We start from the raw sequence: 25040 nt of genomic DNA, 5'->3' as shown, positions 1-25040 counted from the left end.
GGGACAGTGAAAATATAAATTAAGCGTATGAGAAATTTGAAGATTTTAGTTAGAACCAATGTGTAAACACTGAAACCGATAAAGCAATAAACTGAATCCTCCTATGTTTGCGTTATGTTTTCTTTCTACAACTGAACGTACCCTGTCTCAGTAAATATTGTTACATTATACCTACAAATTGATACTGAAAGTTAAATTTAAGTCTCAATGTTCATTTTGGTATTTATTCTAAGATGAGTTCGGGAGTTTCTGAAAAGGCCATTTGGGGTATGGACTTCTTAGAAAGGGTGAAACCTCTTTTTATATCCTGTTGTCATCTGACTCTTAGCTTCTACAACAGGCTGCTTTCGACGTTTAGTGTATTAGTTGGTTAATTAGTTATAAGTTCTATATATCGTTTACACTCTTGTATGTAATGTTGAGGACCTAGTCATTTTACATTCATATTATCGATTCATATGTAAATATCGTTTTATGCCGAGCATTAAATTGTGTGTTTTTTTTATACATACGTGAATGAGTAATTCCTACCCATCACTTTTTACACATCACACAAACAGAAATTTTTACACGGCATAGAAGGACTTTACAAGAATAAAATTCAGCAATTTGTTCTCAAATTTAATTGTTCTGTATCTCAGAAACTTTTTTCCTTGGTAGGTGACCAAAACTTTTCCTGGCAGCGGTTTGCATCACTTTTTATGCCAGAGACATTTTTTCGTCTGACGTTGTAATTTTTTTTTGCTGTTTGGGTTATTCACAATAATCCTCTTCAAGGAAAAATTATACTATGAGGCAGGAATCAAAAAGGACTTCCTATTATTCTTGCAGCATGTTTGTGAGTAATGAAAACATTCTATTTTGAAGATGCGTTACCCCGGAACATTGTTCCATACAATATTAGTTAATAAAAATAGGTGGAATACTCTAACTTATTGATTTGTCTCTCCCTAAGATTGGCAATAATGCGAACTGAAAATGTGGTGGTGGTTGGTGGTGGTTAGTGTTTAACGTCCCGTCGACAACGAGGTCATTAGAGACGGAGCGCATGCTCGCGTTAGGGAAGGATTGGGAAGGAAATCGGCTGTGCGCTTTCAAAGGAACCATCCCGGCATTTGCCTGAAACGATTTAGGGAAATCACGGAAAACGTAAATCAGGATGACTGGAGACGGGATTGAACCGTCGTCCTCCCGAATGCGAGTCCATTGTGCTAACCACTGCGCCACCTCGCTCGGTGAACTGCAAATGTGGTTGAACTTCATTGTTTCAATGGTTCAAAAACGTTTTTATCCAGTTTAAATTCTCTTCAAGGTGGAAACCTAAAACTTTTATGCTTCCACTCTAGTCGTGTTTTCCTCACTATGTTTTACATTTGTCACTGGTGCAGAAACACCAGACGTGCAGAAATAAATATACCGTGTCTTTCTGAAACTGAGAGAAAGACCATTTGTAGAAAAACACTCATTAGTTATTATTTCTTCTTATGCTGTACGCATGTTTCTATTGATTACTTACAAATGTCATCTGCGAAAATAACTAATCATGTTTGTTGTATATACAATTTTCTTAACTTGAGAAATGAAAATGAGTGAGACAACCATGTGACTAAATTTTACATGGGTTGCAACGTACTGCCATCTTGAACACCTTCTCTCTGCATTTTCTCTACTACATTAATGAAACAATTATTAAACATACCTGCTACCTGTGACTGATACTTTAAAGACTTACCATTTAAGTCAATAGATACATTCTTATGTGAGTTTTTGTTACGTCTCTCGTTTCGCTACATTGTATACAGGCTTTACACGTCGAAAGCATTACTGACTTCTGACATAATGTGTCACACCTGACTTCCAATGACTTTTCACAGCACTTCTGAGTAGTTTTGGTAGTTTGCAACTGCTGTAAGAGCGTTACTTGCTGCTGCCAATACATGCATTTCCGTATTTCTTTCACAAGATACTATAATCCTTCTTGTGATCCATGGTTTTTTACATGTCTGTTTAATTGTTCTTTTCATTAATTTACGAAGGCACTTCTTTCAGATAATGATATGAATCTATCATGGAACAGATTAAACTTTATGTCAACATTTGGCTCGCTTTTAAATTCATCCCAGGTCGTCTCTTGTAAACTATTCTAAAAAATGTTTGTCCAGGAGACAATTATTCTGACTTCCACTGAGGGGAACATGTGCTGTAAGGTACAGTAACGTTTTTCTCAGTATTACGACACAGTGTACCACACTCAAACATCGTCTCACGCAATATGAACCGCCCAAACAAGTCTCACTCACTTCCACAACGGATTCGTTAATCTCTTGCGTCGTTGGGCCTCTAAGCTCACTGGCGAAGTTAAGAAACAAAATTTTATTAATTGAAAATAAAAGAAATGAATTTTGAAATTCGTGAACGGGTGAAGGTGAGCACCGATTTACATTTAATTTAGTGCAGGTCGTACAACGTTTTAGGGGACGAATTAGCTTTGAGAGGGCTTGGAAGAAAAATTTGTGAGGACTGTGGCACGCAAGTAGAAGAAACTGTTACGTTGAACAAATATATTGCATAGTAGTGAACTGTGTGGTTCACGATCTTAGGTAACAAACAACTGAAAGTGCAAGCAGAATAATTTAGTCAAACCAAGCACACCAACATAAGGGGTCTGGTCAAAACATGTACGTAACTGTTTCTCAAATATCATCTTGCAACAGTTCTTGTACAAGAGGCCAGGTTGTAATCAATAGCCAAAAATCAGACAGAACTAACAAATTTAGGCCAAAAATTACAACTTTTACTGCCTTGTGCCGATTGTTCACTACTGCTACCCAAAAGACGATATCGTTATCCCGGGCACAATTTTGCTGGAAGGAAAGGGAATGTTCGTAATAATCCTTGCCTTGGGTAAACCTTGAGAATGAATGTAGACGACGAATGCACAGAGAAAACTTGTGGGGAGAGAACTGTGGCAATGCGTAGCGCACTCTGCGTTACTGTAGGATCAGAGAGGGATGTGTCGGACGAGGTAGGGGAAGTTGGTAAACGGAGCAGAGACGAGTGGGGAATCGTTGTAGCGGCGATGCGGGACACAAATGTGGACATCTGCCAGTATAATAGATTTTGAGAAACGACTAATTTTTTCTCGTTGACTGGGAAAGAGCATTTAGCAGATGGAGAAGCTGGTGGGCTCTTCGCGTTCTGTCGAGAACGTCTACGGATACTAGTTGGAGGACGGTGAAATCATCCCTGAAAGTGGAAGTCGGAAGCTCGCCACCTGTAAAAGCACGATAGACGGTGATCTGTGGCAGACGGAACGACAGAGTATAATTATGGTGCAGGTATAAGTTTTTCGGAGGACACATTTCAGCTCACATAGTTAAACATGTGGCTCCACAGCAGATAACAACTACGTGGTCCCATGTAGACCTGACGACATCTTCAACTATGGTAGGAGCGGACAAAGGATCATTAATACTAGAGCGACGGTGAATGTGAACGTGTCGCTGGAAAATGAGTTACGTCCGGGCTCACTGAGGCGAACGGTTGCGCATAGACCGCGTTGTGCAAGCAGAGAAGTATTGTGTCATGGGGATATTAACGTGTTTCAGTGGAATCTGTAGCAGTAATCAATGACACCATGACTGGTGTGGACTACAACATTATTGCGGACCACCTGCATCCCTTCGTGCTTTCCAGCAGGATAACTTTCGATATCACGAAACCAGAATCTTTCGATATTATTCTGAAGAGCATGACGGCGAGCTCACGTTGGTGTCATGTCGATCACACTCGCATGATCTAAACCCAATGGAAAACATCTGTGACCCTATCGAAAGCGGCAACCGCACTGACAAACTAAAGGCTCCTAATGTACCGGAACAGCATGATATACGAGGGGCGTTATAAAAGTCCGTGCAAAGTCCTTGAGATGGCACCACCAGCACGTATCGAGGTATGTTTAGTTAGTAGCATCTTTGCACGGAACGCACGCCAAGTTTCAGCCATATTGGTCTATTTTTTTATGTTTGGAATTCGTGTGAATCTAGGAAGCCGAGTGATTGTCAAAAAATGGACGAAAAAGAATTTCATGTGGTGATTAAACATTACTTTATGAAAGGCAAAACGCCTCAGGAGACTAAAGAGAAGCTTGATAAACATTACGGTGACTCTACACCTTCGATTAGAACAGTTTATAAGTGGTTTCAAAATTTTCGGAGTGACCATATCACAAGTAATGCTGAAGGTTCTGGACGCTCTGTGGAGGTTACGACTCCAGTAATCATTGATAAAATCCACGATATGGTGATTGATGACAGAAGAGGTAAGGTGTGTGAGATTGCTAGTGCTGTGGGCATCTCGAATGAACGGGTACATAATATTTTGCATAGACATTTGGACCTGAGAAAGCTATACGCAAGATGGGTTCTACGATTTCTCACGTTTGACCAAAAACGGAATCGTGTGAAGTGTTGCAAGGATAGTTTGCAGCTGTTAAGGGAGAATCCGAAGGACTTTAAGCGTCGTTTCGTCACTGTGGGTGAAAAATGGATACTTCCATACTCCTGAGACCAAACAACAACCTAACCAATGGGTTGCCAAGGGAGAATCTGCACCGAAACGGTGAAGCCCATTCCTTCGGCCGGAAAGGTCATGGCGACTGTCTTTTGGGATTCGCAAGGGATAATCCTCATCGACTATGGAAAATGGTAAAACTATTACAGGTGCATATTATTCATCGTTATTGAACCGTCTGAAAACCGAGCTGCAAGAAAAATGCCGGTGATTGGACCGCAAAAAAGTCCCTTTCCATCACGACAGTGCACTAGCACACATCTCAGCAGTTGTGGTCGCAAAATTGTTGGATATAGGATTAAAACTCGTTTTAAATCCCCCATGTTCTCCAGACATGGCTCCCTCGCACTACTATTTGTTCCCCAGTTTGAAGAAATGGCTGGTGGGACAAAGATTTTATTCAAACGAAGAGGCCGTCGCAGCAACTAATAGCTATTTTGCAGACTTAGACAATTCGTGTTATTCGTAAGGGGTCAACAAATTAGAACAGGGTTGGACGGAGTGTATAAGTCTAAAAGGAGACTATGTCGAAAAATAAAAAAGGTTTACCCAAAACATGTAGATAGTTTTTATTTTTGCTCGGACTTTTCAAACACCCCTCGTATGAGTAGAAAGATGGCGCCACACACCTCCGGAATACTACCAAGTACAGTAGTTGCCAAATGCACACCAAGCAGAAATGCTTTACCTTGTAAAGGTGGATCAGCTGACTATTAATCAGCTGTTCATAACGTTTGACACGTCAGTGTATAATTGAATGTAAGAGACAAAAATCTTCCACGTGGATGAGCCTACAGTACGACCGTTGGTTATGTGGGCTGAGAATCAAAGAAGATACATTTAGCGCTCTAGTCATTCTTATCATATTGCTTCCTGTTCCTATAAGGCCATGCAGCAGTAACGCTTATTGAGTGCTGCTTTTAGTGAAAACTTATTTCAGTTGTATGAAATAAAATTTTTCAGCTTCACTCACAGTTATTTTCCAAAGTTATTGTCACGAGGCCTTTCAGGCTTCATGCTACTTTCATCAGGTGCCTAACTATTATCTATACACTGACCAGTCACATTAACGTGACACCTACCGAAAGCCTGAATAGCTCCCACCATTGCCCCTGAAATCAATGAACGTCAGATAGATTGATCCGATTTCACATTGCGGCGACGACTGGGCTGCTTACCACGTCTCCTTGTCAAGCTTTATATAACCTCCACTGCTGGTGCTGCCCCCAGCCATCTGTGAGTGGTTATGGCACGTTGACATCAAACGTAGACGGCGGTCACATAAATGTGAATGGACCATGTAAGTCAGTTGTCAATTAGAGGGATTTTTTAATTTTTTTTTTTACTGCGGTGTTTTTGATTTCAGTTTCTGTCGGGTTACCAGTGAAATTATGCTCTGAAATTGTGTCACAGCTATTTTCCAAAGTTTATTGGCACGACGCCTTTTAGACTGTCCACTGCCCAGCATTCAGTATGCAGCATATTTAAAAGTTCTCAAGGATATTTTTAATTACCTGTTGTGCGGATATGTCATCATCTGGCACACAGCTAATAAGAACCTACACAATACTATTACTTCACACTTTTTTTTATACTGGTGACAGTGGAGTACATAGAGTGTGTAAAAGATTCACAAGTGGTAAGTTAATAACTACTTCAATTACTAAGATATCACCGTATGAGTAGAGATATTTTTTGTGCAGGCATAATGGCACATGTTTTAAGCTCCGTCATTCAGTATTTATTGACTCAATCAGTGTTACTTACTCTGTTAATGGGACAGTCACTAATTAAACGTATTATTTTTGATAAAGGTAATTAGCCACTGCTTCTTCCACTAAAAAACAAAAAAAAAAAACGTAACACTGCAGAAGTAGCTATTATTAACAAGTGGTATATAAATAACCTGGTGATGACAGCATTCTGTCAAAAACACGTCGTGTCAGTATACACAAAGTTAGTAGTACAGGCTTCAGAAGATAATTTTAACCATGATTTATGTAATTTTACTATTGAAGTGTTTGAGGTTCGAAAGGGAGGGGACAGGGAAGGGGTAGCCAAGTGCGCAAAGGGAGCAAAGGACAGATGCAGTGTCATTCGATAATGAATGTTAAATGGCTTTCTCATGCCATAGTAGCATACTTTCCTGTAAAGTCTTTCAGAAGTCTCACTTTCGCTCTTTCAAGCCCATACCTGTAACAGTTCCACGAACAAGTTGCGACGCTAAGGGAGATAATGGCTCCATTTTGGAAAATTTTCCGTTTCAATTCTTTCGTTTAGCGGTGGTACTTTTAAAAAGAAACTAATGTGTTAGGGTGTACCTGCATAAGTCGAACAGAAAATATTAAAGTAGTCTCCATTAAATTACAAACAATGCAGTGATTGAAACTTCCTGGCAGATTAAAACTGTGTGCCGGATCGAGACTCGTACTCGGGATCTTTGCCTTTCGCGGGCAAGTGCTCTTCCAACTGAGCTACCCAAGCACGACTCACGACCCGTCCTCACAGCCTTACTTCTACCAGTACCTTGTCTCCTACCTTCCAAACTTTACAGGAGAGCTTCTGGTAGAAGAAAGGCTGTGAGGACTGGTCGTGAGTCGTGCTTGGGTAGCTCAGTTGGTTGAGCACTTGCCCGCGAAAGGCAAAGGTCCCGAGTTCGAGTCTCGGTCCGGCACACAGTTTTAATCTGCCAGGAAGTTTCATATCAGCGCACACTCCGCTGCAGAGTGAAAATCTCATTCTGAATGCAGTGATTGATTGTGTAATTTATATACAAGGTGTTTGGAAATTCCCATTACAAACGTCTAGGACTTGTAGAACGAAATGAGTAAATGATATTCTGAATTGGAACCCATGTCCTGAAACATACCGTTTGCGTGCTACAACCATTTGAAAACATGTTGCTGGAACAACCAGAGTTACATGTAGTTGATGAGGTGTGACTCAGTACTAAACCTGATTTACAATTCCCTCATTAATAGCCAGAGAAATTGCTCGTATGCTCTTCACGGTTTTTCTTCAACGTGATGCAGTACGGCTTCTTCCAATTTGGATGTGAGGCATTTCCTCGAAGAACTAAAGTCACGCCTCCTGACGGTGAAGTTATGCTTTTCTCGAAGAAGTTGCGTGATTGTGGCGAAAAGGGTATGTGATGGAGTCAGTCATTGGGGAGAACGATCTTGATAAAGGTGACGAGAAGCTCTTCCATTACCATGGGCTTCGCGATTCTGGATCATGTGAGAGTATTTAGCAAACCATGACTCAACCATGTTGCTTTGACACTTACAGGCGCGTGAATGAGGCTCGAACCAAGTCAGAGAGGTAGGACAGACGTCAGATAATACCGGCAGATCCGACGTAACCAGCCCCCACCATGGCTACCCTGTTGTACACCCATCTAGCAAACATGTTTTCGAACTGCTGTAGCACGGAAATGGTACGTTTCCGGAGATGGGTTCCTGATCAGAATATTATGGCCGGCCCCTGTGGCCGTGCGGTTCTAGGCGCTTCAGTCTGGAACCTCGGGACCGCTACGGTCGCAGGTTCGAATCCTGCCTCGGGCATGGATGTGTGTGATGTCCCTAGGTTAGTTAGGTATAAGTAGTTCTATGTTCTAGATGACTGATGATCTCAGATGTTAAGTCCCAGAGTGCTCAGAGCCATTTGAACCATTTTGCTGTCCCACGCGGGCGTTACGTGTTCGAACGGTGGGCGAGGAGACAGGAATCTGTTGAAGTCGAGCGTCACTGCAGCTACACAGGTGTAAAAACTCTACATTATCACATACAGCTGGAGCAGACAGAGGTGCATGTCCTTGTACAGTGGGTACTGCCATGCCTCTATCTACACTGCCTCCGTATCTGGTACACTAGAAGCCCTTTGGCTGAAGCAAGTAAGCTGATGAAGCACGTGGTGGGGACCGGATGGTGCGTGCACAGCGACTGTAAAGCAGGATAGCCGCTTTTAGCACGTCCGGTGGCCACAACGTGAAGGCTCGCCACGTTTCCTAAATTCCGTGGACAAGCTGGCGGCATCGAACCACGGACTTCAAGTAGCTTGATCGGCTGTTGCCTGAAGCAGGCTGTTTGACGCAGAGCCGCTGAGCTGACCGCCAGACTCATCGCTGCTGGTTGTCGAACGAGCTTGTGTGTTTATAATGTCCCTGTGTGTACTTGATTTTTTCAATTTAGCGACGGTTAGCACGCATGAGCTGCTGACGAAATACTGCGATACAGCAGTGCCTGTGGTGTGAAGAAGTACGATCAACGTTCCTTCGGACATGTATTCATATTTGAAGGAACAGACACTGCAGCCACTGCAGTCTCTACGAAAGACTTGAAGTGTATTCACAGTTGCGAACGTGAACCACCTCCAGCTGCATAATGCAATAACGACAGTGAAAATCTGTGCCGGACCGAGACATGAACCGAGATTTCCTGCTTTGCGCGAGTGGTTATCTTAACCACATTTTTTTCTCTATAGAACTATTTTATTGCAGGTTGGCTAGAAAAACAGTTTCTTATCTGCGCACAAAATAAGTCCTCAACGTTACCACAACTTTTCAGCGATCTATTAAAAAGGCAACTGCTAGTTTAAAACGCTTCTGCTGAATTAAATATAAAAGATGTATCTTATATATGAATACAGAACCCTGTCCTTGTAGACTCCTTCGGCTATCCGGCCAGACCCAAACTTCCATATGTCGTCGTCCATATGTTACACCTGCACTCGTACATCCCATTAATGTTACTCCCGTACAGACAGGCATTTTATTTGCAAGTCAGTAAGCATGAGGTAATATTCTTTCGGAAATATAAAATTAAAAAAAAATCTTTTGAAGGTACTTAGTAATTCCTACCCATAATCTTTTACAAATTACAATAATAGAAAGTATTCTAGGTATAGAAGGGATTGTCAAGAAGTAACTTTCTCAGATTGTTTTCAAATTTTTCTACGCTGTCTGTCAGGCATTTTATACCACTGGATAAGTGACCAAAAATTTTTGTTGAAGCATTGTTTAACTCTTTTTATGCCAAAGACAGCGTCAATGTGAAGTATTAATGCCACTTTTCCTTGTGGCACTGTAATTACGTATAGCATTGTTTCTTTTCAACTGTAGGGGATTATTTACAATAACCTTTATGGGAGAAAAATATACCGTGAAGCAGTTGTCAGAATGCCCAGTACCTTAAACAGATGTCTACAAGATGATTCCGGATAAGCGCCACATATTATTTTTCTTGTACGATTTTGTGCAATAAAGGCTTTCTTTTTTTACATGTGAGCTACTGTAGAACATTATTTCATACGACATTATCGAGTGACAATATGCAAAATATACCAACTTACTCTCTCCCCCAGATTTTCAATGATTCTAAGCGCAAAAATGGCTGAAATTTATTCATTTATTTATTTATTGGAGTCCCGAAATGCGTGTGTGACTTTTTTCACTTTAATTTCTCGTCATTATGAACCACTAAGCATTTGGACGTTTCGACCCTATTTATTATTTACTCAACATGTGTTACACATGTTTTTGTTGTAGTGCCCATACTTAATATGCAGAACTGAATATGTTATATATTTTAAAACTGAGGGTCAGACCATTCGCAGAAACCGGCCAACTATATGTTTAGGAACTTTGTTTACCATTTCTTCTGTTTCTGTGTGTATGCTTGTATTGATAACAATACTAGTGTGGTCTGCAAAAGGACCTAATCCTGCTTGTTGTATATTAGACGGAGGACTGTTTACATATCTGAGGAATAGTAATGAACCTAAGACCGAACCTCGGAGAACCCCACACATGATTCCTCCTCAATCAGAATTACGTCTCTGGACTATATTGCTTGAATTAATGAGTACAGCTTTCTACATTCTTTTGGTTAGATATAAAATTATCCATTGGTTGGGTATACCATCAATCCTACGAAACATCAATTTATGTAGCACAATAGTGTGATTCGCAGTCAAATGCGAGATGTTGCAGGGAACACCAATCGGCACTATTTCATTTTCAATAGAGCAACCATTCTGAAACACAAGCTGTGATTTGCTAAGGATACTGTTGTTGCTATAGTGTGATACTATAATAGAATACATCACTTTTTCAAAAATTTTAGAGAATGATGCCAATAGTGAAACAGATCGATGATTATTGCCATCTCTCTTATCACCCTTCTTAAAGTGGAGTTTAACAACAGCATATTTCAGTCTCTCTGGCGAAATGCCTTGAATTAGTGATGTATTACGCATTTTGTGTAAGAATAGGCTTATTGCACTGGAACAGATCTGTAGTACTCTTGGGAACACCATCAAAACCAGATGAGACATTGTATAATTCTCTCTATTTCAGGAGGACAAGTTGGTTAATACATACATATGATTCAGTTTCATGAATGTTACATTTTCAACTTAGTGCTGTGATTTTGCTCTGGAACTGTTTTTCCTTATACTTTCTATTACGTTTTAGAAATGATTATTAAGTGCACTTGATATCTGTGACTCATTTACAGCCTTTACATTTAGTTCAATAATGATGTTGCCTTGTTCTGTGACTGGTTTTCCTGTCTCCCGTGTCACTACATTCCAATACAGCCTTAAGTCTGTTGTCGGAATAACATTATGTGCATGTTCCTTGATTTTTTTTATGTAACCATTCTTAGTAATTTTAAGTAATTTTTGTAGAGTGCAACTACTGCAGGATCTCTACTCGTTCATGCCACAAGATATCTTTCCCTTTTCCTTTCACAAGATACTTTTATCCCTCTAGTGATTAATGTTTTTTTACATGGCTGTTTAGTGTTCTTTCTGATTAGCTTATGTAGAAAGTAATTTTCAAATAATGATATGAATTTATCATGGAATAGATTAAATTTCATGTTAGCTTTTGATTCATTATAAATGACCTCCGAGGACATCTCCTGTAACCTATTTTTAAAAACATTCGTCCTGGAGTCATTAATTATTCTAACTGTTTGCCACTGAGGAGTATCTAAACTGTAAGACAGTGTGGTATTTACCGTAACTAACTGTGCATCATGATCAGAGAGAGCATTTGTTACTGGGTAACAGTTATTTTCTTGCTTTAAGCTTCAACAAAGAAAACATCATCAATTAGGGTTCTACTGTCTTTATCCACCTGTGCTGGAAAGTTAATAACCGAGATCTAATTGTAGTATTCAAATAAGGTTTCCGGATCATTTTTCTTATCAAAATCCGCTAGAAAATCAACATTGAAGTCACCACGGACTATTAACTGCTTGCTGGTGTCAGATACTACACATTAAGGAATCCAGATTCCTCAAAAATATTTCAAAATTTCCCAAGGGGATCTGAATACAGCTACAATTAAACATGAACATTTTTTCAGTATTAATTCACAAGCACGCACTTCTGTGTGTTGATCACTACACAATCTGATTGTTTTACTGTTTCTGGACTTGTGTTCTGTCTTGATATATGTAACAACTCCTCCTTTCTCACGTTAGTTCTACGTGAGTAAGCTGGAAATAATGTTATCTTTTATATGTAAGTTTTATATGTAACTCAGTCCTCTAATATTCCGATCAAATAAGCTAACCTTACCTTTCGGTGCATTCTTAAAACATTAGGTGGGGCTCTTATGTTGCCGGCCGGAGTGGCCTAGCGATTCTAAGTCGCAGGTTCGAATCCTGCCTTGGTCATGGATGTGTGTGATGTCCTTATGTTAGTTAGGTTTAAGTAGTTCTAAGTTCTAGGGGACTGATGACCTCCTATGCTAAGTCCCATAGTTCTCAGAGTCATTTGAGCCATTCATTTTTGCTCTTGTGTTATTTTCACTTCTTTCTAAGCAGGGTGCCTGAATCCTGGCACTAACCTAAGAATGGTGCGTCTCTGACACCAGTAACCAGAGCGTTCTTGTGGCCAGGAAGGTCTTGTACGTTCGACGGGTATCCAACGTCGGCTTACACAAATCCCATTAGGTGAAAAGGCGCGAACCCCTACGAAAACAGCCCTCCCCCCTCAATTACACAGGGGTGACACGGTCGAACATTATGACAGACGAAGAACCTCTTGGAAGACAGAGAAATCAGAGTGCGCACCAAGTAGCATGTTCAGGACTGACCGACACAATGAAAGAGTCGTCTCAGATTGAGGTTGGTCGCGCATAGACTTCACAGAGAGATTCAGACGAGAGAATGGTACTGCAGCAGCGCGGGATTAGCCGAACAGTTTAGGGCGCTGCAGTCATGGACTGTGCGGCTGGTCCCAGCGGAGGTTCGAGTCCTCCCTCGGGCACGGGTGTGTGTGTTTGTCCTCAGGATAATTTAGGTTAACTAGTGTGTAAGCTTAGGGACTGATGACCTTAGCAGTTAAGTCCCATAAGATTTGACACACATTTGAACATTTTTGAATGGTACTGTACACTAGGTTTGCTTCATTTTCTCCCTGAGGAATTTATGTGCTGTAATCACACATTCATTCGAAGAAGGAAACCCACGTACGCAAACAGGGGTCATTGAGGGAATATAGAAAGAGATGTCGTACACCCTCCGACTATTGTCTCCTGTGGTCGTCTTCTCCGGTTGACGACTGGACAGCCGACGACGCAGGAGACATGGATGAAGTCCTTTCGGGTCCCTTGGGCAGAAACGATAACGAGAACGTCGCCCTTCACCGACACATAGCAGGAAACGCCTGCGGATTCAACTGCGGCCATCCAGCTCGTAAGTGGCCTGCTGGAGTCACGGTCAACTTATGGGTCTTGGGCGGAGGACATTGAAGAAGTTTGCACGCCTGCTGTGGTGGATGAGAGTAGACACCCCACACACCTTGGCCACTCCATACCAGCCGCAGATGACGGCGCGGACATGGTTTGCAGATGACAAGCCACGACATTTAGGGCGACGGTGGTGCCTGTCCACATTGCAGGAGATAATCTACATACGTATCGCTTAGTGACCATCAACGTTAACACCATTCGGATACGTAAGAAGTTTTTGCTGCTCCAAGACATGCTCAATGCACCAGAACTCGGCGCTGTCTACCTCCAAGAGATTTCATCGATGATTTTCCGGGTATGTAGAGTTATATGGCTCATTTGTTCGACGCCTCGTCAACTAACAGCGGTGACGCAGTTCTCCTCAGGGAGGGCCTCGAGTTGGAAATATAGAATGGCTGTAACCGTGTTAAGTGTTCAGCTTCTCAATGTGTACACCCGTACCGGAGCGGATGGATGTCACGAATGATCGCTCTTCTTCTCGGAAGAAGTAGCACTGCTCTTTCAGGGCAGGGAACGACTTGGTGCTATAGCGTCGAGGCACTTACGGATCACGTACTGCGCCAATCACCGTGCCCCAAACTTGAGGCACTCATCAGCGATCACAAGCTGGTAGATGCATAAAACATGTCCATGGAAATCGGCCTGGATTCACTTAATTTGCGAGTCACTCGCCTAGTCATGTCGATAAGATTGACGCGCCCCATTCTCTCACGGCAACGATGAGCGACACGGATGTGTGGCCTGTAGCCTTCTCGGATCACGAGGTCTAGAAATGTGCCGTCACCCTTCGTCGCCAACGAGTTTGGCGTAGCCACCATCCCTGGAAGTTAAACCTCGTCCACCTCGCTTCTCTACCAAACAGAACCTACAAAGAACCTTGCTTAAGCATGGTCGCGAGATAGCTGCTTGGAGGCAGTGTACTCCAGATTTGTACTTCAACATCTTTCGCGAATGTGTCTCCCTGCCACTCACGCTGGAACGACAGATTGTAGCCCGTGTGCCTCGACACCTCGAAGGGAGAATCGTTCGAGCTCAAACACACAACAGAATTGCAGCAGAACGACCCACCATGTGCCACGTCATCCGAGAACTTAAACTACGACGAAGATTGCTAATGCAGGCCATCAGTACTGCGGACGGCCATCTCCTCACTGGGCAGTGTGGGCCTTTTCCGACCACTACGCCATACTTTATTTGTACCAATGTTCCAACCCAACGATGGTGACAGGGATCTCACGACTGGTTTATGGCACTGATCCATAGTATTTACAAAATAAATTATTGGACGAAATTACGGAATAAGTAGTTATCGACGCCATAAGTAAAGGGGCGTCAAATAAGTCTCCTGACTCCCACGGAGTCCCTGTAGAGTTTTATCTGGTTGATCAGTTGTTCCTTACATCCGTTCTTCAACACATGCGTTACCCATAGCAATTCATAGACAACGTAATGCGTCTCCTCCGAAGGGCGACCTCCAGGGTGCTCGTCAATGGTCGCCTCACACAGTTCTTCCAGATTTCCACATCGGTGCGTCAAAGCTACCCCCTGACAACCTTACTCTACACCCTGAGATTGGAGCTGCTCCTTTGCGGGCTCCGTCGATCCGTAACCGCATTAACGTTACGTGGCGTCACATTTCGAAGTATAGCATATGCAGACGACTTGGTTCTCGAGCTCAGGAACGGTGATGATGTAACCAGGGCACTAGACTGTATTGACACTTATGGTGTGGTTCCCGGCAGCTGTCTCAATGTCAATAAATGGTAGCCGTGAACATAGGAGAGGAGTTGACCCCAACGTGTGTCAACACCATACAACTTACTGGTGCCTCAAATGCCTCGGAGCAGAAATTCACGTTGACATATGGCACACTGCGGCCCTTAACTACCGCAGCTTGCTATTACGAATTCGAGTCAAGATCGCCAATCTTCATGTGCGAGAGTTCGATGTTCTTCAAAGGACACACTTGGTATGTACTTATTTAGCGCCACGCGTTCCACAGATAGTGCATGTACTTCCAGTACCATTACTAATGACTCGACGTATATTAGCGGCATTCGGAGCACACGTATGTAGCGAGATGCTCTTCAAAGTCAGTTATGAAACACTGGCCCTTCCGCCAGACAGAAGATGTTCATGGCAGAGCGGTGGTTCTCTTTATCAGCTCGCACATCAAGCTGCCCGGAAAGTTTGACTGGTAGCCGCTTGAGTCCCTGGCTCCGCCCTCCCTTACGTCCCTCCTGACGATGGAAGACATACCCCTGCCTTTCTACTCTTTCGGTCATTTTTGCTTTGAAAGCAGTTATGTCTGTATCGCACTACCAACGACGAAACAGGCGACGGCGCGGGCCATATATTACGTATTACGACGGAGGCATCCACCAAACGTCGTGGAGGCGAAGAACCCTAAAGTTAGTTGCATGATGGTGTGGCGGACAATGCAAGTGGGTACGCTGGATATAAAATCCGTTTAACATGGTTCATCGCAGTCAACGGTAAACAGGTTACAGCTCCAGAAGACACACATGGCGGACTCGTCTATATGCGCGGTATGCCGAGTACCCGACACGAATGAGCTCAGTCTCAGATGTAGCGGAGCAGAATATGTATGGTGCTTGGTGCAACAAAATTTGGTGTACTTTATACGAGTGACAGCGGAATATATCGCATTTCGGCTCCTACTTTTCCGGATCAGCTGGATTTCTTGCACATTAAAACCAAAGCACACGTGGGTCTGTGGCTGAAGACATATTGGTCTTTGGAGCTACCTACAAGAATCTTATTATAGGATTGTACGGAACCCAAGATACAGCCAATATTTTTCTAGTTATTTAAGTAGTGTACTATGCGACCCTCCATCCAGATAGATCATCAACAAGTAGAAGAAGATACCCATTGACTGAGCTGACGAGAACACGACCGATTATCGGTGGAATAACCTACGACATGCATGAAGACATACCTGGACGATCAAGCGTTAGGAGAGCAATGGTGCACCCTTCTGCACCGTGCTACGAAGTACAGTTTCCGTTTCCCATGTACTCGTACGTTGCGTCGGCATAGGAATGTTTTGTTTCCTTAGCGCAGGACGCGGTGCTAGTTGCATGTACTGTAGATACAGTAAAAAAATTAAAATAAAGAACAAGTAAACGGTCCCACTAATGATTTCCCCTCACCACTCCCAATCCTTTGAGAGCGAGGGAGATACCGAGGCCAGGCCTCCGGTTACTACCCCTATGCACTCTGCCCTATCCGCCCTCCATCCCCCCCCCCCCCCACCCCTCACCGTCACCCTGCCCCGCCCTCCTTTCCCTGCCCGCCTTCCCGAAAAAAAATGCTACAGTAATAAGATAACTTTGTGGTTTCTGAAGTCGAAAGATGTAGGATAGCATCTCGGCACACGCAAAAAAAGAAGTGTTTAAGGTGAGCGTTCGCGTAAAGCGGGAAATCCGGGTTCGAGTCCCCCTGCAGCACAGACTGTCGCTATCGTCATTCCTTTATGCAGTTGGAGGCGGTTCATATTCACAACTGGGAATACAGTTCAGGAGGAAATGTTGCTTCGGTACCCCGTTACTGGTGTCTCGCTACGCGTTGAGGTAACGCCGGAACTGTTAACTGATGTGTGATCACCCTCATGCCTCTGATGGACGATAAATGAATGACTGTCCCTTGAAACTTCTTTGTGTCGCAGTACTCCATCGACAGTGGGATATTATATTCCTGAATCAATTACGAAATTCTTAGAATTTCTGTATTTTACGATGTTATTTTAATGTACGTATGTTTCTGCCTAAGTGAAAGTTTCCATCGTATTCGAGTAAGTACAGATCTTAATTTTGTGGAAGAATTTCGTTTCCCTCTTCTTCTTAGTCTTTCAGAGATGCGCCTATGGTTGTTCAATTGTTGACGTGTGTTCTATGCTCACTGCTGTAGCATGTACAACAAATACTGTTCCAGCTTTCCTCCTTATCGGATGACACATCTTTCCTCATTGGTTGTTTGTAAATATAATATATGTGACTTAAAGTCTCCAAGCTACTTGAATCAGACGTCACAATTTCCTTATAACCTTCTTTGTCTCCATCAGCTGGATGGTATGGACTTCGTCTTATATTATTATCCGACAGACTGTTGGTGAGTGAGAAGGTAATCCTCTTAGATAACCACAAATAGCCATTCGCATTTATTACTGAATTTTTCTTAATAATATCTACCGCTAGAGCTCTGAAATGCGGTGACCCAGAAAATTATTACATTTTTCAAGTAAAATTACCAAATAAACTGCAACCAGTCGTTAAATCATGTTTTATTTATTTACTTTCGCAAATCGATTTCAGCTGATTAACAGCCATCATCGCTGCTTTTAACGAATATGTGCCCTAACACTTAAGCAGAGGTCAAACATGTATTTATTTATGTTTCACGTCTGCTTAAGACAGTGTTACTACTCAGGGCACATATTCGTTGAAAGCACCGATGATAGCTGTTAATCAGTTGAAAATGATTTGCAAAAGTAAATAAATAAAACATGATTTTTCGACTGATTGCTGTTTATTTGGTAAGTTTATGGTTTACTGTCGCTCTACAACTTGGGAACCACATGGAGTCCACCATTCATATTTTTCAAGTAGTTCACTCATTTACTTGTCGTTTTACTTACGGATCGTTGACATTGTTGTGTAGACATTTTATGCGACAGTGTGCTGTCGTCTCTAGTGACCATAAAAGAATATACCCGAAAAGAATTTAATAAGAGAGGTGACACTTCAGCTCAGTAACTGTACTGACTATTTTGTATTTTCTGTGACGATGAAATGGAAATTAATATACTGTAATTTTTATAAGCTACATAGAACACGTTTATTTCTATGCTGTTTCATATTTCTGGCTTCTTATCAAACTGTTTCTTGCATAGTCAGGTGCATTTTCTGTTATCAGAAATCGAACAATGTTTGACTATTCTACTCTTAAGTTGTTAACCACACTCTTGCTACTCAAAACGTATTTCCAAAACATAAACGTACTCTCATATCAACAGTTCCTTTGAAATGAATTGACTTTCGTAGAGAAGATGGAGCGTACAGCAGATGCCTAATGAAGACGCCAGGGCAAGACAACGAAACGATGGCCTGTATCCATGGCTGGGACTACGACACCACATGGTTCTCTGTGACTGCCGCTTCCCAAGGGAACTGGGTGTGCGATAAGGAACTGTACCCGAACACTGTGTATTCCGTGAGCCACGTCGTGTCCACCGCCGTTGGAGTTTTCATGTTTTACATTGGTGACAGGTGAGTACCTCAAATCACAATTAAAATGTATTGCCACACATTGCTTTGCTGCATGTGATGTGGCACAGGGGGGTTGGTGTTAGTGTCTTGTTTTCTGCACGTCGCCATTTCAACCGCTCTCAAAGATCAGTTATTTAGTATATAATATTTCCGAAAGGTCTTCGGAATTTTTTATATTTTTAACGTTTATATACTCTGAAATATTCCACGTAAGTACTAACAGCAGCACTCTCCATCGATGTGAGTTCTGTTCCGACTGTACGTTCGTGTTCGTAATAAACTTACTTTCAGTACTTGGTTTAATACGATGTCGTTGAATAAATAATGCTCCGCAATATTTTATCAAAATATCTGTATTTTTAAGAGTTAGAATTTGACGACAGTATCAGTCAACATTTCTTTTACATGTATTATTTTTGTACATAGCCCCAATCACATTTTATGGCCTTGCCCCTGTGCTGTATAAAATCAGGTACTCCTTTAAGAGGTATTAACCTGTACCCGAAGCCATGTTTTCATTCCTTGAATTACGACCTCACCATCTTCAAACAGTGTCGAGCCAACGATCGAGTCGTGATGCACCGGTCTTCACGGATAATGCCATTCCCGGAGCTCACCACGTCGGGAGCGAAGATTGTGACAGCACGTTGCTTGAAACGATTGTCTTGCGCAGACGTCCTAATGCTTCATTACAGTCCTGTCATATGTCGGAATTATTAGAAGCGTTACATACGTCTAGCTGAAACACGAAATTTGAAGCGCCTGAAAGGACGTTTTCCAAAAACCCTATTAAGTAATAGTTGTAAGAAAAGAAAAAAAGAAAAGATTGGGGCATTATTCATTGAGTCACCCTCGTACTTCATTAATGATCCTGCTTACGAATTTGGACTTGATTGTGGTTATTATGTGACATTGTTTGGTGTAGATAGCGGGTTCTTTGTCTACATCACCGAGGTTCCAAATTAGCCAACAATAAGCTGTCGTCTACACGAACAGCAACTGGAATACCAGCTGTGCACAGCCCCCAAAGTCCGTATGTTCGGGTAACCAAAAGATTCCTAAACGGCACTTTAGGGATCCATAAGCGTGTTCCGGAGACGAATGTCAGGACCCAACGAAATCACTAAAAGGATCCGATACATTCGCCAAATGCAACATGTGGGATGAGGAGATGGATTAGTAAACGTCTTGTTTTAATTGGACTGCACAGCCAAGACGTTGTTCGAGAAAATCTAAGAGAAGCCCTTTAGCTGGGACAAATTCCAGGCTGTACTGAAGAAATGTTTGGTGACGACCAACAGCAAATTCACTTCCCGGAAGTGCGATTTAAGGACTGGGCCCAACATCATGATAAACGACATAGTCTTATATACGTTATGCTTTCGCCCTGTGCCACATGGTCAATCAGACTATGAAAGGCCTCAACAAAACCTCATACTTGATGAAACAAGTTGCAGAAGATATATAAAGCTCTTCTGGTAAAGGATGTTACAATAGCTGAGGAATTCATAACACGGTACCAGCAACTCGAGGAAGTATGCGTGCGGAACGATTTGAAGTGGAATGATCATATAAAATTAATTGTTGGTAAGGCGGGTACCAGGTTGAGATTCATTGGGAGAGTCCTTAGAAAATGTAGTCCATCAACAAAGGCGGTGGCTTACAAAACACTCGTTCGACCTATACTTGAGTATTGCTCATCAGTGTGGGATCCGTACCAGATCGGGTTGACGGAGGAGATAGAGAAGATCCAAAGAACAGCGGCGCGTTTCGTCACAGGGTTATTTGATAACCGTGATAGTGTTACGGAGATGTTTAGCAAACTCAGGTGGCAGACTCTTCAAGAGAGGCGCTCTGCATCGCAGTTTAGCTTGCTCGCCAGGTTTCGAGAGGGTGCGTTTCTGGATGAGGTATCGAACATATTGCTTCCCCCTACTTATACCTCCAGAGGAGATCACGAATGTAAAATTAGAGAGACGGAGGCTTTCAGACAGTCGTTCTTCCCGCGAACCATACGCGAGTGGAACAGAAAAGGGAGGTAATGACCGTGGCACGTAAAGTGCCCTCCGCCACACATCGTTGGGTGGCTTGCGTAGTATAAATGTAGATGTAGATGAAATGCAGCAGAAAAGAGTCGGACGAATTAACTTCAAAAATGGCTCTGAGCACTATGGGACTTAACATCTGAGGTCATCAGTCCCCTAGAACTTAGAACTACTTAAACCTAACTAACCTAAGGACATCACACACATCCATGGCCTAGGCAGGAATTGAACCTGCGACCGTAGCGGTCGCGCGGTTCCAGACTGAAGCGCCTAGAACCGCTCGGCCACACCGGCCGACACGAATTAAGTATTACTGGTCTCTCGGATACGGCTTCTGTTCACCTTGGTGTGTAGGGTGTGTGAGTGGCAACAAATCACATTACTTTTGGAAAAATATCATCCACCAACTCTGAAGACTGCAAGAGCTGACGAGTGCGAGAATTATCGCATCATCAGCTTAACAGCTCATGCAGCCAAGTTACTTACAAGAATAATATACACAGGAGTTGAAGCGAAAAGTGAGGCTGTGTTAGATGACGATCACTTTGGCTTTAGGAAAGGTAAAGGTACCAGAGAGGCAACTATGACGTAGCAGTTGATAATGGAAGCAAGACTAAAGAAAAATCAAGACGAGTACATATGATTTGTCGACCTGGAGACCTGGAAAAAGTGTACGACAATGTAAAATTCTGTAAGATGATAAGAATTCTGAGAAAAGCTGGGGTAAGCTACAGGGAGAGAAGGTTAATATACAATATAGAAAAGAGCCAAGAGGGAATAATAAGAGTCGACGACCAAGAACGAAGTGCTCGGATTAAAATGGGTTTAAGACACGGATGTAGTCTTTTCCGTACTGTTCAGTCTGTACAACGAGGAAGCAATTATGGAAATATAAGAAAGGTTCAGGAGTGGGACTAAAATTCAGGGTGAAAGGATGTCAGTGATATGATGCACTGTTGACACTGCTCTCCTGAGTGAAAGTGAAGAAGAACTGCATGATATGCTGAATGAAATGAACAGTTCATTGAGTACAGAATGTGAATTGAGAGTAAATCGAAGAGAGACGAAAGTAATCAGAAGCAGCACAAATTAGAACACCGAGAAACTTAACATCAGGATTGATGGTCAAGAAGTAGATGAAGTGAAGGAAATACGTTACCTAAGCAGCAAAATAATCAATGACGGACGGAGCAAGGAGGACATTAAAAGCAGATTAGTACTGGCAAAAAAAAGGCGTGCTTGGCCAAAAGAAGTCTGCTGGTATGAAACTTGAGCCTTAATTTGAAGAAAAAGTTTCTGAGAATGTACATCTAGATCGCACCGTTGTACGATAGTGAAACATGGACTGTGGGAAAAGCGGAACAGAATAGAACCCAAGCATTTGAGATGTGGTGCTACAGACGATTGTTGAAAATTAAATGGACTCGAAAGGTAAGAAATGAAGAGGTTCTGCACAGAATCTGAGAGGAAAAGGATTTGTGGAAAACACTGACTAGGAGAAGGGACAGGATGATAGGACATGTGTTAAGACGTCAGGGAATGACTTCCGTTGTACTAGTGGTAGTGAACAAGCCGATAGGTTGGCCAGGGTAGGGGCGATGACACCATTTATTGGATCGGAACTTGTCCTGACAGTTACCAAGCCGATGATCAAAATCAAAGTACGACAGTGGACAAGGAGACAGCTTGTAGAATGTTGGGCTACGGTCCAAAAGCAAAAACATAGTGAGGTACTGATGCCGAAGCCATGTTCTAGGAGAAGTCTCTCAATCCGGGGCTTGAACTGGAGAAAAATGATGCTCATAGTTGGACTATTGACAGACCATGGAATTTAAAATACAGTGGAGATAACAGAAGAAGACCACAAATATAGGATGTGTGGTGTGGGTGAGGAAACCGCATCACACTCGATCTTCGAACGCGAGGCATTGGAGATTTAAAGACAGAATATTCGGATCAACTAGATCTGAAGAAACTGTGTCTAGTAAAGCACTGGTAAAGGATCTCTTTGTACTGTTCAAGGGCACTGGTTGTCTTTACTAGAGATACAGGTAACGATACCGCACAATACACTCTCTTTCGGTGCGGGCAGCAGCGGGCTTGACCAATGCTTTTGCTTTCCTGATAAAATAAAATCAAATCAAATCAATCCGTGGTACTAGTGGGAACTGTAGAGGGCAAAAGCTATAGAGGGAGACAGAGATCGGAATACATTCAGCAAATAATTGAGGAAGCATCGCCGCGGGCCGCATCCCTTGTTTCTCTTGTATGCCAGATAGTAAAAGAAGAGAGACGGCAGTTTATGGCAGCCAGAACTGACACATCAACTAAGCCAAGAATGACGACGTCATTAGTCAAGAGGTAATGCTCAGTGAGGTACCAGATGCTCGCACAGCAGCTGAATTCATGAAAACTGAAGCCACTATCTACGAAGGTGAGACCACAACAGTTGTAAATCCTCTGTGGAAGACAGTAACAATGGGTTCAAGTAACAATGGGTTCAAGAAATCTCATTGACGTCATCCCGTTGGAGAATCTGCCCAGGCGCTATTCGACTCAGGGTTTCCTTTCCATAATATCGAATGCTTATCATTGTCAGCTAATTAAGACCACATTTTGTTATAGAACACTGTGTGTGCTGAAAGTCGCAAACCGGAAACACTTCCTGCATACAAGAACATGTATTGCAAGAATAACTGTGACCGAAAGAACCCATTTCTCTTAATGTGTCTTTTTAACGGCATGTAGTTGTAACATTATTCTCGGACAGGACGTCTTGCAAGGTTCACAAGCAGTCATAGACCGAGCGTCATCAGGGCTCTAGCTTGAAGAAGCTGTTTCAAGGGGCACACATCACATAACAAAGGTTGTCCTGGATGGCTGTTCGCCGGTGAAGACATTACACCCAATACAATCGACGAGATGAGTCCCAGTTATCAGTCGAGATGATAAGTTTAACTGTGAAGCTTTTGTCGATTGCAAAAATCCACTCAGATTCACCCATGAAACACATATGCCAGTGGAGATCATAAGGACAGCAGGTCTTCAACTCAAGTCAAACCATATCATTTTATTTGATCTTCAAACATTTTACGATGCAGCTGATGCCATCACACAGAAATACACTAAGTAGAGTACTTGAAAACAAGTACATAGAAAACACATAAACATTTTATACAAAGAATGTCAAATGCAGAATGTTACTTAAAATATCTGCAAATCAGAACTACAGACTTTAACACTCCCACAGACAAGAGAGTTAGTGAATAAGGTCTCCATTATGGCATGTACAATATTCTTCTATCATATACTTGCAGGCATATATACAGTTTCTTTGTGTCACGTGTCATGTAGAGGAGCTGACTGTGGTAGGATTTATTTCGTGTTGATTTTCTTTTACGTGTAATAAACAACTGAATATTAACAATGATGGGATGGTCTGTATTGTCAGGTTTTTAAAATGGACTCTGCAATAAATCCTACTCTTTCAAATTCCTAATGTACACCTAATAGTCTTTTTTTGCCAAATAAAGATTGTCTTTGCTCTTGGTTATATACCCCACAGAAATACTCCATATGTTATGTGTGTACAGAAGAAGACATGATATGAAGTAAGTAAAGTATTATCACTTATACAAACCCTAAGTTCCTCAATGATTAAGTGATTCTTGTTATCTTTGTAATATACAAAATTCGTATGTGTATCCGAAGTTAATCTTTAGTCAAGGGGAATATCGAGGAGTTTTGCTGATTTGTTACCTGTTTCTATATTGCATAGAGTCAAGAGAAGATTTATTGTTTTGTCAGGTTTGAATCTTAACTCACTGATTTCAAACCAATCATTAGCTGTTCTTAGTTGTTCTCTACTTTGTAATTTTAATGTATCAAAGTCCTTCCATGCTACTATAAAAGTAATATCATCTAAGCAAAGAACTGATCTACATTTTACCACATTTGCAATAACATTTATATAAATGTTAAACAACAGAGGTCCCATTACAGATCCCTATGAAAGATGTGCGTGATATTCATGCACCCGATCTTAAGCTGTTAAAGTCTACCATCTGTTTTATATCATTCAAGTAAGATTCCACTAGAGGAAGCTGTCTATCTTGCTTCTAAAGTCATACTGCCACAGCTTTTGTAACAGGATTTTGAGATTCGCTGGGTCAAAACCTTTACTGAGGTTCACAGTGTAACAAAAGCAAATGATTTGAGTTGAAATGAGTTTAAAATAAATGATACAATACTTTTGACTGTCTGGACTGTAGATAGACCGAGTCTGAATCCATATTGGAATTATGACAAAAATCCATGACATGCTAGATACATAGAAATTTCTAACTGTATGAATTATTTTGCTATTTT

The 25040-nt window shown here is 42.0% G+C and overlaps 1 protein-coding gene across 1 annotated transcript in view; it reads left to right on the top strand.

Moving 5' to 3' along the window:
• The window catches only part of LOC126354878 (carcinine transporter-like), a 109476-nt gene that overhangs the window by 1333 nt on the left and 83103 nt on the right, over positions 1-25040 (top strand). Inside the window, exon 3 of the mRNA XM_050004896.1 lies at positions 18403-18627. Coding sequence (XP_049860853.1) covers positions 18403-18627 — 225 coding nt within the window. The remainder of the gene's footprint in view (positions 1-18402; positions 18628-25040) is intronic.

This window comes from Schistocerca gregaria, chromosome 3 (assembly GCF_023897955.1).
Source record: "Schistocerca gregaria isolate iqSchGreg1 chromosome 3, iqSchGreg1.2, whole genome shotgun sequence".
In the NCBI taxonomy this organism is placed as follows: domain Eukaryota; kingdom Metazoa; phylum Arthropoda; class Insecta; order Orthoptera; family Acrididae; genus Schistocerca; species Schistocerca gregaria.
The sequence above is the reverse complement of the archived record's forward strand: the minus strand, read 5'-3'. Positions and strand labels throughout refer to the sequence as shown.